The sequence below is a fragment of the Aspergillus piperis genome (assembly GCF_003184755.1).
Source record: "Aspergillus piperis CBS 112811 unplaced genomic scaffold BO85scaffold_5, whole genome shotgun sequence".
NCBI lineage: Eukaryota > Fungi > Ascomycota > Eurotiomycetes > Eurotiales > Aspergillaceae > Aspergillus > Aspergillus piperis.
The window spans coordinates 1,346,051-1,359,289 of record NW_020291595.1 but is presented as its reverse complement, the minus strand read 5'-3'; the positions used below and the strand labels follow the sequence as shown (position 1 = coordinate 1,359,289).

At 49.9% G+C, this 13,239-nt stretch overlaps 7 protein-coding genes across 7 annotated transcripts; 5 read left to right on the top strand and 2 right to left on the bottom strand.

Moving 5' to 3' along the window:
* Positions 1-180: 180 nt before the first annotated feature.
* On the top strand, positions 181-997 carry BO85DRAFT_367093 (CTD kinase subunit gamma; the record flags this gene model as incomplete). Its single annotated transcript, XM_025655808.1, has 2 exons — positions 181-339; positions 419-997. 2 exons carry the CDS (start codon positions 181-183, stop codon positions 995-997), a joined length of 738 nt encoding a protein of 245 aa, XP_025517808.1.
* A 172-nt stretch (positions 998-1,169) lies between these two features.
* Positions 1,170-2,622, top strand: BO85DRAFT_252679 (uncharacterized protein). The gene is made up of 2 exons (XM_025654947.1): positions 1,170-1,994; positions 2,060-2,622. The coding sequence occupies exons 1-2, from the start codon at positions 1,342-1,344 to the stop codon at positions 2,559-2,561; spliced, it is 1,155 nt and encodes a 384-aa protein (XP_025517807.1). The 5' UTR covers positions 1,170-1,341; the 3' UTR covers positions 2,562-2,622.
* A 687-nt stretch (positions 2,623-3,309) lies between these two features.
* Positions 3,310-4,963, top strand: BO85DRAFT_436819 (YagE family protein; the record flags this gene model as incomplete). Its single annotated transcript, XM_025658586.1, has 2 exons — positions 3,310-4,828; positions 4,887-4,963. 2 exons carry the CDS (start codon positions 3,310-3,312, stop codon positions 4,961-4,963), a joined length of 1,596 nt encoding a protein of 531 aa, XP_025517806.1.
* Positions 4,964-5,812: 849 nt separating this feature from the next.
* On the bottom strand, positions 5,813-6,734 carry BO85DRAFT_486335 (uncharacterized protein; the record flags this gene model as incomplete). The annotated part of the gene is made up of 2 exons (XM_025663384.1): positions 5,813-6,262; positions 6,348-6,734. 2 exons carry the CDS (start codon positions 6,732-6,734, stop codon positions 5,813-5,815), a joined length of 837 nt encoding a protein of 278 aa, XP_025517805.1.
* Positions 6,735-7,160: 426 nt separating this feature from the next.
* BO85DRAFT_447749 (putative mitochondrial phosphate transporter Pic2) lies at positions 7,161-8,604 on the bottom strand. Its single transcript, XM_025659782.1, has 5 exons — positions 8,356-8,604; positions 8,286-8,291; positions 7,561-8,211; positions 7,367-7,490; positions 7,161-7,308 (listed from the first exon to the last, which is right to left on the bottom strand). Exons 1-5 carry the CDS (start codon positions 8,444-8,446, stop codon positions 7,257-7,259), a joined length of 924 nt encoding a protein of 307 aa, XP_025517804.1. The 5' UTR covers positions 8,447-8,604; the 3' UTR covers positions 7,161-7,256.
* A 461-nt stretch (positions 8,605-9,065) lies between these two features.
* Positions 9,066-10,056, top strand: BO85DRAFT_447748 (uncharacterized protein). Its single transcript, XM_025659781.1, has 3 exons — positions 9,066-9,564; positions 9,648-9,764; positions 9,813-10,056. The coding sequence occupies exons 1-3, from the start codon at positions 9,149-9,151 to the stop codon at positions 9,853-9,855; spliced, it is 576 nt and encodes a 191-aa protein (XP_025517803.1). The 5' UTR covers positions 9,066-9,148; the 3' UTR covers positions 9,856-10,056.
* BO85DRAFT_518635 (uncharacterized protein) lies at positions 9,820-12,410 on the top strand. Its single transcript, XM_025664984.1, has 6 exons — positions 9,820-10,238; positions 10,292-10,353; positions 10,418-10,649; positions 10,732-11,097; positions 11,167-11,395; positions 11,461-12,410. The coding sequence occupies exons 1-6, from the start codon at positions 10,236-10,238 to the stop codon at positions 12,165-12,167; spliced, it is 1,599 nt and encodes a 532-aa protein (XP_025517802.1). The 5' UTR covers positions 9,820-10,235; the 3' UTR covers positions 12,168-12,410.
* Positions 12,411-13,239: the final 829 nt, after the last annotated feature.

Sequence of the window (13,239 nt, the reverse complement as noted above, 5' to 3'; positions counted from 1 at the left end):
CACCGCCTTTCCAATCTCCAATCGGAATGTCCCATTCAGGCCCTCCATCCATCGGCCAGTCTCGATCAATCGCCGCGGCATGGAATCAGTACTACTTCTAGTCACCTTATAAGCTGTCGAATCTTCTTCCTTCCTCCACTTCCTTAATATAAACATCCAGACCGCGCCCCATCCACCAAGATGATGGTCGATCCCTTCGAGGTGCGCATGCGCTTCACGGCGCAGCTGCAGCACCTTAACGCCTCGGTGACCTCATCCCAAAAAGCAGCGCATTATGCGCTCAAATACCGCGACATGGACGAGGACCTACACTCTTGCATTCTGGAGCAATTAGAAAGAGTGCGTCCTCCCACACCTTCTTTCCAATTCTTTCATCCTGTACGCAATTAAGCTAACATATACTCTCCTTCTCTCCCAGAACAACATGAACAACCGCGCCAACATCATGTACTTCATCGAACAATTCTGCGACATGGCCACGAAAGAAGACCACGCGCCTTACGTCCGCATGATTCAACGCGACATCCTCCGCATCGTTGATTGCGTCGCACCCGCCGACGGCTCCGGGGCCGCGAACGTCAAACACGTCCGTCGAGTCCTGAACGGTCTACAGAGCAAGGAGATCCTCTCCGCCGAGACGATCGCGGAGATTGATGCGGGCTTGAAGGATCGGGAAACTCACCCTGCGCATCTGGATTTGGAAGCTGAAGAAGGGGGTGCTGGTGGTGATGGTGGTGGTGACGCGAGGTCCAAGCATGGAACGCCGAGAGGGTCCAAGGGCAGTGGGATGCGTGTGGATAAACGGCAGATTGAGCAGCGGATTGAAGAGGATCGAGAACGGAATAAGCGACTACGGGAGAGTATGTGGACGGTTAGTGGGGATGATGGGGATGAGCATGGGAAGTTTTGGGATGAGGCGAGTGATATTGGAGAGGATGATTTCTTGGCTGCGAATGAGGAGGTGATGGAGCGGAGGCAGATGATTGGTGCGAGGTGATACTGGTGTTGATTGATGATGTGGTCGGGGATTTTAAAAGCATGTACTTGCGATGGGATGGCGTTTTGGCGCTGTGGGTATGTCTTTTGCCACGGGTTATTTGGCATGCATGGGCGTTTTAATGAGAACTACAATTACAGGACAACTATTCTAACAGCATACTAGACTAAAGCACTTTTAACCTGATAAATAGAAAATGAAGCTAATCATCCTGCTAAACTATATCCGACCCACTTACAGCCGCCCGCCTTCGGAAAATCCCAGACGCCGACCAAATTTGCTGGATCTCGATCTTGAATTTTTGAACGACTTTTGAGCGCAATAACATTTCTCCATGTTTTTACATGTCACACGGGGGACTTTCTAGATCCTCTATGTTCTCTCAGTTTGTGACAGCAGCAAAGGGGTTATTTTCTCGACAGGACTCCGACGAATCCTCTCCCAAAAATCTGCGCCCTACAACTACTACTACTACTACCTCCTCCGGCGCCCCATCTGAAAATACATCGAAAATGGTCACGGCAACAAGACAGCGGAAATTCCCCGCTGAGAAACAACAATCCTCGACAGAGCCTGAAGTCAATGGATCGAATGGAAAGCGCAAGTCCGAGCCCGTGGGCGCTGAGCCCACTGAGACCCAGAGCAAGAACAAGCGGCGGAAGAGAAGCAGTCTAGAGGCGACGACACAGGAATCACAGAGCAAGCCTTCGAGTAACAAGAAGTCGAAGAAGATGACGGAGTCGACTGAGGAGCCTGAGCAGCAGCAAGAGGAGGAAAAGAAACCTTCAGCAGCGCCGGCGCCGAAGAAGCACTTCCGCTTTGATAGCGAGGAGCCGGAAATTCCGGAGGTTGCGGCTATTGAGGAGACTACGGAGGCACAACAGGATGAAGATGATGACAGCAGTGATGATGACGAGGCCCCAGAGACGGTCGATAACTCTGCACAGCTGTCGAAGATGAGGATGGAAGCTAAGAAGCAGGAGCGGGCTAGGCAAATGTGAGTGATGGGCGCATTTCTTATTTTTGGTACCATGTTTGGGTATATTCTGATATTCTTTACAGAGAGGAGCAATTGAAGAGGGACAAACGGAAACAATTGGATGAGCTGCGCAAATCTCAGGCGAAGTTGGCGAAGAAGAAGGAAGCTAAGGCCGAGGACCTGTTGTCAGAAAGCACAGAGACTCTTCAAGGAACTACCACGCAAGATGCGCGACGGTCGGCCCTCCCCGCTCTTCTTCCCGATGATATTCTCAATGCGGCCCCTGATGTTCGGCCCCCGACACCTCCCGCGGAGGAGAGGTCTATCATGCAGAAGAAGCCCAACAAGCTACGATTCCTGGACAAGAAGGAGAAGCCGCCGAAGGACGCGCGGGTTGGAGATGTTACTATCCGGGTGTTGGATGATGGTGTATCCAAGAACCCATCAAAGACAGTTCTGCCGCCCAAGGCCTCCAAAACCGGGCGCAATGCCAAGCAGAATTGGCTGAACAAATCCCGCAACACAGGCGCTTTGAATGGGTTGAGAAGGACGACTGGCGGTTCCTCGGGATTCGTGCGCAAATAGCAGGTCTTGGGCGCTCTTTTACACTTTCCCGTCTCGAGAATCAATCAAAAAATATTAATAGAGCAATTTTGCGGATCCAACAATGGGCGTGGTGTTACGATGTGCATAACATAGCAATTATTTACTCTTTAGGGTTAGATGAGTTCGGGGGCTTGTTACTGAGCTTTGTAGCAGAGCACTTGCGATACTGCCAATGGGTACTACTGAACCTTTTACCGCAATAGGATGTCAGACGACAATTGTGGTACAGAGGCATCCCTGATATAAAGAAAAGGTACTACTGTAGTTGTATGCCATATTTGACCGGGAGTCGTACAACCGGGTAGAAAGTTGGGGAAGTGTACGATCTACACGCTGCAGATCATTGCTTTCTTTTTCTCGAAGCAGCACCAAACCAGGCCGTCGGGATTATTCTAACGAGGGTTTCAGAAATACAGACAAAACTCAATTTTACCAGTAGGGAAAGGAGAGAATAAAAAAAGAGAGAGAAAAAACATAAAGAGGAGGGGCACCGGATTGGGCAGATTGGCAGCCTCTGGCGGGCGCACGTGCAGAGCTTGGAGCTCCATTTGATCGGTTCGACTTTCTTTCTCTCCATCAACTTCTCTCTCTCCCTCTCCCTCTTCCTCCCTCCTGTTCAATTTTATCTGTCCCCCATTACCAAAGACTTTCTTCCCTGCAATTCGCCATTCATTTGCAGATTATGCTCTGAGCAGTGTCTCATCCTCCCCACCCCCCCTATCCCACCATGGTTACTACAGAATCCTCTCCGCTCCTCCCCCAGCATCACCTCCCGACTTCCTCCAATACGTCACCGCGAGGAAACCGTCCGCCGCGGACAGTCACCTTCAACCCATTGGCAACTGTCAGCACCTACCATGACTCTACCTCCGCAGATCCCACCTTCCGACCTCTCCAATCCGGCTCTTCATCTGCACCGCATTCTCAGGAGAGCCATTACCGACCGACCGGCCTCTCCGCCCTGAATAGCAAGCTCCGCCGGCGGAACAGCCATGGCGCTCCGTTCAGCACCACAAACACCCCAATCGCTGCAGCCCCCAAAGTCGGACCGCAAAGAACGACGAAAAATGCGCAAAAACTTAAATTGCTTCCCGACCCTGTGACTGAGGCTGAGGAGGAACTCGGTGGTGATGACTTTCCGTCCGATGTCTATTCGCAGATTGCCCGCATTAAAGAACCCACGGCGAGGAGTCACGCTGCAAAGTTAGGAAAGGCCGACAGAGAGCGTTTGCCGCGAGTTACTGCCTACTGCACGGCCAATTCGTATCGACTAGAAGGGATAATCAAATTTCTCAAGTCTCGCTCCAAGACCCGCGGGGCCAACCCAAAGCTCTACGACGAATGTGTCTACTCGCCATATGACTACGGCTATGAGGAGAAGCAGAATGGCACATGGGGTCTTTCGAATAATGGAATAAACATGGGAGACGGTCACCCCAGTCAACGGCCGTCTAATGAGCGCCGCTACTCGGACAGTGTGGTTGAGGTCCAGGATAATACCAACTCTCGGCGGGAAGATCTCATAGACCTACAGGACTCTCAATCCCACGCCACCGATATGGACCATGCTTCGACTACTGCCGTGTCGGACCACCAAGGAGATGTACATCCCGATTTCGACACGACGATCCATACCCCTGAAGTGTTCCTGTTCGATTACGGCACCGTCGTAATATGGGGCATGTCACCTGCACACGAGTCACGATTCCTATCCGATGTTTCCAAGTTTGCCGCTTCCATCCTCAGTCCCGAAGATACCCAGGTCGAGAACTTCAATTTCTACTATGCTCGCGAATATCAAGCCCGGATATACAACGACTTCATCTCTCTGCGCGACCCGCGTAACCACATGATCAAACTGGCCATCTCCCACGCATTGGCCCAATCCGTCAAGACCTCCCTATTCGAAGACCTCGTATCTGAGACCATCTCCAACACCGCACCCCTACCTGCTCAGATCGCCCAGACAGGCAGTGTTAATCTCACCCGACGCCAGATCAACATGCAAATCGGCGAATTGTTCATCCTACGGATCAACATCCACCTGCAAGGCTCGGTTCTAGACTCTCCAGAACTCATGTGGGCCGAGCCCCAACTAGAACCGGTTTACCAGGCCGTCCGCAGCTACCTTGAAATGGACCAGCGTGTAAGCCTGCTCACTGAGCGGTTGGACGTGATAGCGGATCTTCTCGCCGTCCTCAAAGATCAACTAACTCACCGCCACGGTGAGTATCTTGAATGGATCGGTAAGCACCTTCTCACCCCCTGCATCAACCTGTTCTGATCAACTAACACACGTCACAGTAATTGTTCTCATTGCGGCAGAAATTCTAGTCGCAGCCATCAACATCGTAGTTGACTTGTACGCTGGCGTGGAGTGAACACTACCTACCCTTTCTACTAACCATTGCTACTACTATTTGCCTTGTTTACATCACCCAATAACACCCTTTGCTATACATCTACAGCCCCATCACCATGACATCACACCATACCACACTGAGTGTTCTCTTTCAGTATTCGTTCGCTTCAGCGGAGTTTAGGGGTTCGGGCATACATGTGTCATTTAAATGGGAACAGGAGTGAAAGTGGGAATTATCAAAGCAAAGCCCTCCTTGCATCGCTACGGACAATACCTATCTATCTATCTATATTTAGTATCTAGTATCAACTTTCCCGGCAAAGCACGATAGCTTCTCTTATGCTGTATATTACACCCATTGATTGCTCCAGAGTCGGTATCTCGTCCTGAAAGGGCTTTCCCGTACAAGAACCATCATCTGTCTGGCCTTGTGTCATGTGATATTCAAGTATTTATGGCGAGACATGATGATCGATGCACATATACTAGTATCTACTGGTTACACAGAGCAAAAGGCTGACTATTCTATAATGAAGCAGGCAGGTATCCATACTTCCCCCTCTTACACATACACACACAAGAAAGAAATAATAACGCTTTTTTGCCCATCGTATACTATAGAACACATAAGAAGAGTTAAAGAGGGAGGATAGAAGAGGGGCCCAGAAAAACAAGGCCCCAAACCCCGAAGACGACGAAATATAACCCGACGATGAAGTAACACCCATTACCAGAACAGCACATAGGGAAGAAGAAAAAAAATAGACCACCACGAAAGGAAACGAAAACAGTCCATATAAAGGTAAAAAAATAAAGTAAAAAAAAGAAAAGAAAAGTCTAGGGTACGGTTATGGTATAAGTTCGATAATCAACCCTCCCTCTCCTCCTTTGCTTCCTCCTCCTCCTCTTCCTTGGCATCCATATCCATCGGCGTCGTCTCATCCTCCACACCACCATCACCCCTCTGCTCCGCAGATTCAGGGTTATGGCTCCCGCGATCACTAGTAGCACCCTCCTTATCATTCGCGGACCCGTTACTACCCGGTTGAACGCGGAATGACGAGGTCATATCATCCTGCGACGGGGCGGGGGCTAGTCGCGGCAACGAGGACGACGAATCTCCATTACCGTTATCACCATCAGCTGCTGCGGCGCCAGATTCCGTCGCATCCTTATCCTTGGCGTCTTTCTCCTTCTCTTTATCTTTGCTGTTGCTGTCATTGTTGTTCTCATTGTTCGCTGCCTCATCCTCTAAATTGGCATCATTGGGCAAGTTGGATTTCCTGGATCGCTTCACGCGCAGAGGCCTTTCCTGGGGCTGTACATAATCACATCCATTACCATTAGCGAACCTTCAAACCCTAAATATTACCAAAGACGGTAGAGGAAAAGGTAGAACTTACAGTAGGCGGTTGCTCATCGGAACTCCCCTCCGTCTCGTCCTCTAGGAACTGCGGCGCGCCGGCAGCACCATTCTTCCCCGTCTCTCCACCCGTCACTGCTGCGACATTCGTCATCATGGCTGATGCTCGGGCGCGCAGTTCCGGGTTCACGCCGGCCTGCGCTTCCTCCGTCATGCCGGTGACCTTGGCCAGTCGCTCGAGGAGAATGCATGACTCGAGGCGCATTTTCTGGATGTATTGCCAGCCGCGACGGTTGCGGAGACGCATCAATTCATTTTCCTCTTCGATTTCGTTGAGGCGCTTCTTTAGGGCCAGGCATTTGCGTTTGTAGGCGTTTTCGACGCTGGGAGGGTTGGAGGTTGTCGAGGGTTGGCGGGCTTCTTCCATTGTGGTCGGGGGTGGTGTGGTTAGCGAGAGGTAGATGATGGTGGGATTGAGTGGTGCGATTGATGAGTGTTGTTGTGGTGTTGGTCTGATGGTCAAGGGATGTCGGAGGAGCGAAGAGGTTGGGGATGGATTTAGGATGTTCGGAAATGCGCGATTAGGGGGGGGGGGGAGTTATAGTGGGGGGGCGCGAGTGACTTCGAACAGGTAAAAAGATTACCCAGGGTGATTGATGAATGAGAAGGGATTCCCCGAGGTAAATTGGATGGCAGCGAGGCGGATCTGAGAGGAATGGATGGGACGAGAATCAAGTCGGAGCTGAAGCCGAAGCAGAAGCAGAGCCAGTCACGTTCTGCCGGTCGGGGTGTTGGGCGGTCAGCGGAGTCTGGGGTATAACACTACACTACTAGTATTCAATGAACAAAACACTAAGCTTCGTTATCGTCATTACATTCCACTAACTCCTAAAAGCTACTGTTCACGAGAAGAAGACGGATCTATCCGTGCAAAGAAGTAAACATCACGCTAATGCCCACCAGTAGTCGGCAACCCAAGGAACACCTTGAACGAGTCGTAACTATATATCTGCGTCAGCATCCAGCCCTCAGTCTCATCACAGCATCATCATCACTTACATCAACCATTGGAATCCAGTCAATGTACCCAGCATGACAATTCTCACAGGCAGTCCATTCCACAAGCCCGAAAACCCAATGTTGCTATAGATCCTCGACACAGCAGTCATAGCTCCCTCACCAGCTAAACATCATCAGCCATAACCCTAAACACCCTAAACGATAATAATGAAAAAGAAAACAGGATAACTCACCTTTACGATCCGCATTCAACTTACTCACCATAACATCCGCCGGGTGACTGACAATGGCACAGAAGATTCCCGCAATATAACCTCCCAAAAAGCTGACCCCCGTCTGCTGCAACCCATTGAACTGCTCCTTGGGCTTGCCCAACGTCTTATAGATATACTTGACCGTCTCCTCAAACGTCGCAAACTTCGTCATGGTATAGGGGATCTGTCTCGCCCACAACGGATACAACCCCTTATACAAGCCCGACATGCCCTCCTGCGCCACGATTTTGCTCCATCCCTCGCGCAATGTATGCGCAAACGGCGGCAGCGTCGTCTGCATGCGTACCTTGATGGCCTCCATCGGACAGAGGGCCATATCAGCGAAGAATTCGGCCGAGGCACTGGCGCCTAGGAAGACGACGGTGCGGTTCGCATTCGGGAAGAGCTGGTCTCCGTAGAGGTATTTGAAGTATTCGTAGAAGCCGTATTTACCGGCGCCTTGGAAGGAGTAGCCGACAAAGGTGGGGGTCCAGCCGAAGAAGATGCCGCGCAGACCTTCTTTAGATATGATGGTGCGCCAGGCGGAGAGGTTGGAGGTGTAGATCTTGGGGTCGACTTGACGGCGGCATTTTACGAGATCGAGGGGAGTGACGGCTGTGTGGGTTGGGCCTGTGGGGAGAAATTGGGATTAGGATTGGTGGTGTGGGTGTGGATGTGGTTGGAGATGGGATGGTTATGCGTACCGCAGGCTGTTTGAGGTGGTTAGTATAGAAGCTCGGTGATGCGAAGAGGGCTAGATGGCAGAGTACTCACCAATGATTCCTCCGAGGGTGCAACTGGCGAAATACTTGGCCGAGTTGGGTTCAATCTTACCCAAGGGATACTTGGGCTTTTGTGCCGCCATTCTGGGAGCTTATCTAGCCAGGGAGTAGAGGAGGGGAGCAATGGAAGCTTATCAACTAAGAGCACAGGACAGGAGAGGAGAGGGGAGAAATTCTACCAAGCAAGGTACGGGAACTATCTAGTATAAGAAAATTCAATGGATGAAAAAGTGTACTATCCACACTACTTATATTTACTTTGTACCGTGTCAGCCCTCAGGCCATGTCGTCAGAGTCTCCAGCTGGGAAGGACAAACAAGTCGCGGTCCAGATCCATTCGCCAGTCCAACGGCTAATCGGCACCCGCGCAATGGGCTTTTCTCTGTGCCGGATACGTCCCGATTTGCCGTTTCTGGAATGGATGATTCTTTGTGTGAAACGGAGATCTACATAAGCAGTGAATTATTCACTTTACTGTGTTCCATTCCCCCTGAGTATTGTGTGTCGTTGTGTCTGCAGCGCCGGAGATAGTGCAGATCGATGACGTCAATGCATCCGGGGTGGCCGGAAGGAGTAGGGCAACAATGTTACCTTATCTATAGACATGATAATATCGCAATCCTGTCGGATTAAATACAGCTAGTATACGATGCTTATTGTCTGGATAAACGTACGATCTAAATACAACTCTACTGAAATGGTCCTCAGACTCTGCTGCAAGATCTGTGCATCGCGAAAGCTAGATACACAACAACGACATTGAATCAACAATGTAGCCTGGAGAGATGGCTCTGCACTCTCAGACGCGGCATCCGGCCCGTGGCTTGTTTGAACGCAATGTCACTACTGGTCTGAGAGGGCACTACCTCAGCGTCTTAGAGAATCTGGGGTCCATGTTTCCATCCCTCTGCTTTGGTCCAAACATATGTCCCCATAATGTCTTGATCGTCCGGAAAATAAGCCAATATGATGGTTTCGGGACTGTCACGGCTATCCTGTTGAACCGTCGCAGACAGCGAAAGATTCACACTGCGGGTGGTCGTGATAGGAGTGCCGACGATGTGCGTTCGAGACTCGTTATACCGAAATTCCTTCACATATCCATCGGAGATTCCAAACAGGCGAGGCTCATCAAACCAACGACTGACAGCACACAGTTTGCTGACTCCCGCAATGTCGCCTGGCTGCCCGAAAGGTCTTTCTACAAGGTTTAAGTTTAGTGTGAGCCCACTGTATGATGTTCAAGGTCCCTAGAGAAATTGCAGAGAGAGCTGAGGGACTTACTTGTATACTCCTCTCCATCGTATGGTTTATCAAAAACCCATGCTTTTTCTGTTTCCGATCCACTACAGGAAACCAAGATGCCTTGCGCGTTTATGCACGAAGCCAACCTGCCCGGATCCAATTCTTCAATCAGCTTCATCTTCCAGTCTGAGTCGTTAGACTTACTATGAAGCTCATAGAGGTGGTACTTTCCATTCATCCTATGTGAACATCAGCATATGATAACGAAATGGCAGACAGCGAGATGTAACAGGATATACATGCCACGGGAAACAGAACACCCATTGCCAATCAACGTCTGTCATTCCATTCAGACCACGCCAAACCGTCACCACTTCCGTGCCCGATTGCTCCATGAATGATTGGCTGTCGTTGCTTTTGAGCGAACACACGCCCGTGCAAGGTATTCTGCCCCTTTTTGATTCGCTCTTACCATGCATTCGACTACGAATTGGCCGGGGGCACGTGGGCGTTTAGGTGAGAGCGGGGTATGTCATGACCGAGATCGAAATATTTGAGAGACTGCTAGGTTTACTTTCCAGAATACCTAGAGGTCCTCGTCGTTAAACTGTCCTAGCTTCCAAAAAAATGGTATTTTATTCCCTGAGTCTAGACCTTGACATCACGGTTAATATTCTTTCTAGCAGCCAGCGCCAAACGCAAACTGGCTCAAGGAGGTCGTCTGTCCGCCAAATACGAGGCTGGAGTGAGTCTATCGACATTCGCTGATTAGTTACCACTTACACAACCTTGCTAATTTTCTTTGCAAGTATCGTCGCAGTTCATGGAATGAACATCGCAAACAGGTCAGACCATGCGGAGAATACCTGGACCGACCAGGAGACTGGCACAAACTGGCTTAGAGATCTTCTTCCAAGCGTAGTCCCTTACGCAAGGATCCTGGCATACTGTTACAATGCCAACATCCTGTTTGGAGCATCGGCAGCCGGCATAAAAGAGCAGGCTGACAATTTGCTGTTGTGTCTATCCAACAAGCGAAAGGTTTTTGGGATCCCAGAACGCAACCTCGTGCGTGAAAACATATAAGCCTGATTGACTAACGATCTGAATGCAACATTACTAGGCAGCCCCAGCACGTCCGATAATCTTCATCACACACAGCATGGGCGGGATTTTGGTGAAAGAGGCCATTGCGACTGCTTACCATGGCGACGAGACCTATGCTTCAATATCGGCGATGACCTACGGGATTTTCTTCTTCGGCGTTCCGCATTACGGCTCCCAGCACGCCTCCTGGGGGCAGACAGCCGCTCGGGTCATCCGCAGTGTCAACAACCAGGTCAACGATTCGTTCTTAAGAGCTGTCGAGGCGCAATCGTCGTATAATGATGCGCTCAATGCCCGATTCCGGCCTCTCCTCGAGGCGTATAGGTTCTTTACGATCTGCGAGACTATATATGAGGTGGTCGGGGGAGTCAATGTTGGGTTGGTAAGAATAAACCTTGCCCTTACCATCTGAAAAGTATGAAGAAATTTGTATCTTTCTAATGCGACCCAGATTGTCGATAAGAGCTCGGCTGTCTTGAAAGAATGTCCCAAGCAAGTCACTTATTCGCCGAACCGGACACATAGAACTCTGTGCAAGTTCTCCAGCATGGACCCCGAGTGGCATGAAATCTCAGCCATGTTTAGCAGCGCGGCAAATCAGGCTGTCCATTGTATCTTCTACAGCCCCATCCCTTCCATACGCGCCGAGATATTGCAAGATCGCTCATGGAGCCTAGAAGGTATGCACCGCCAAAATTTTCACCCACGGTTATTATTGATATCTGCAGCTAAACAAGCGGCCCAGATATTGAAGAAAGACCCTCAATTCCCCTATGCACAGCCATAACCAACGCAAAGAAATGCCACGATGTCATAATACAGGATCTGCAGCCCAACGGTGCGATTCATCGGCGTCAGGAGGAGATCAAACAGCTCAATGGTGAAATCGCAGGCTCCGTCAGCTGGCTATGGTCATTTGTTATGCGCTTTATCGGCCTCCCCTTCCTGATCCCATTTTTGATAGCCAGTAGTTTCCTTCCGAGCAGAGACGACGTTGCAGCAAATGCCGACACTGCACAGGCGCAAGAGCAACGTGTTATGGGCATCGAGAAAGACGTTATTCAGCGTCTAGACGAGAATCAATGCTTGGCATTTAAGAACATCATGCTGCTGGAGGGTGCTTTGGCATACCAGCCGCTGGAAGGTATGACGGGGACTGGGGCGGATAATTTGGCTTATGGTAAGAGGTTGCTCCGAACTCTGCACGAGGACGTTGTGCGGATGATCTTGGAAACTCAGCGACACGACAGGTCGTATCTTGAGGCACGGCGAAGGGTAAATCTGATCGAGGATGCGAAGAGGGAAACGACAGGTAAGAGCGATAGCGAATACTGGGTTACGATTGGGGAAAAGGTACGCGAGGAGCAGAGGTTGCAAGAGAGGATGAGGGCTGTGGGTATTCCCCAACCGCCGCCGGACGAGGGGTGGATTTGCCCCTGCGTTATCCTTTGAAGAAGGTCGGCAGTTTTGATGGCCGCACTTTACTCTCATACTGTATAGTTGGAGGCTCGAGTTTCGATCATTGAATTTCATCCACCGCCTGCTACCCGTTACATTTCCTAATCTCTTGCAATATTGGCTTAATATATACCTATTTGGTTGTCGTACTGGCAGTTATTACTTTTACCACATGTTTTTGCTATCAGCTGAGCCGATGTGAATTGCTTATAGAATGCCTCATGTCTTCCCTCTTGGACAAATGCTCGCAAGGTTCCTTGGTACTGATGATGATGATGATGTGTCGCAGGATTATCTAGCTACAACATGAATGGTAAGTACATAGAATCCCAGTAGGGTTAGGGTTCCGAAAACAGTCTGTCAATGTGAAGGGTAGAAGGACATTTCGGGTGCGTCTGTAGAAGCAACCACACCGCAGATGCATTGAGTAATTTTAGTGCATCAGGCAGCCACAAGACTATCGGTCAGTGACGCGTATACATGATATCAGTTGCCATTGCAATTGGCTCAAAAAGCACTATACTAGAAGGCAACTGTGCAGTACTACCACTGCCCTGATATGACTGTGCGTCATAGATTCTCTGTAAAAGAAGGGAACTTGGTATTGGCAGATTGGCAGAACTACTCTGTACTAGAATTATATCAAATTAGATACCCACTATATCTCACTGACATGCAGGAAGTAGTAAGTGGCAAGTAGGATGTGCAGTAGGTATGCCGTTCAACCCCACATGCATACTTCAGCACCTGCGACATTCTAGGCCCTATCTACTAATTTCCACTGGTGCTCAGTGGCTGCCTTACTTCCAAGCGCCCCTATTGCATGTTCTTTATACCTCATAGGTGAGAAACACTGGAATATATCCCTCATGGACTTTTTTTTTTTCGCTGAGCACTTACTCGATGGGTCGGTAGTGGGTACCTCTGCCTAGCATTGCAGAGAAGATCCAAGTAGGAATGTGAACACATTTGCATATGTGATCATGGGTCGTTTGATAGATGTGCTGATGTCATTATGTTTGTTTCTGTTGGACGGCAGAGGTTGCAGACATCTACATCATGCATT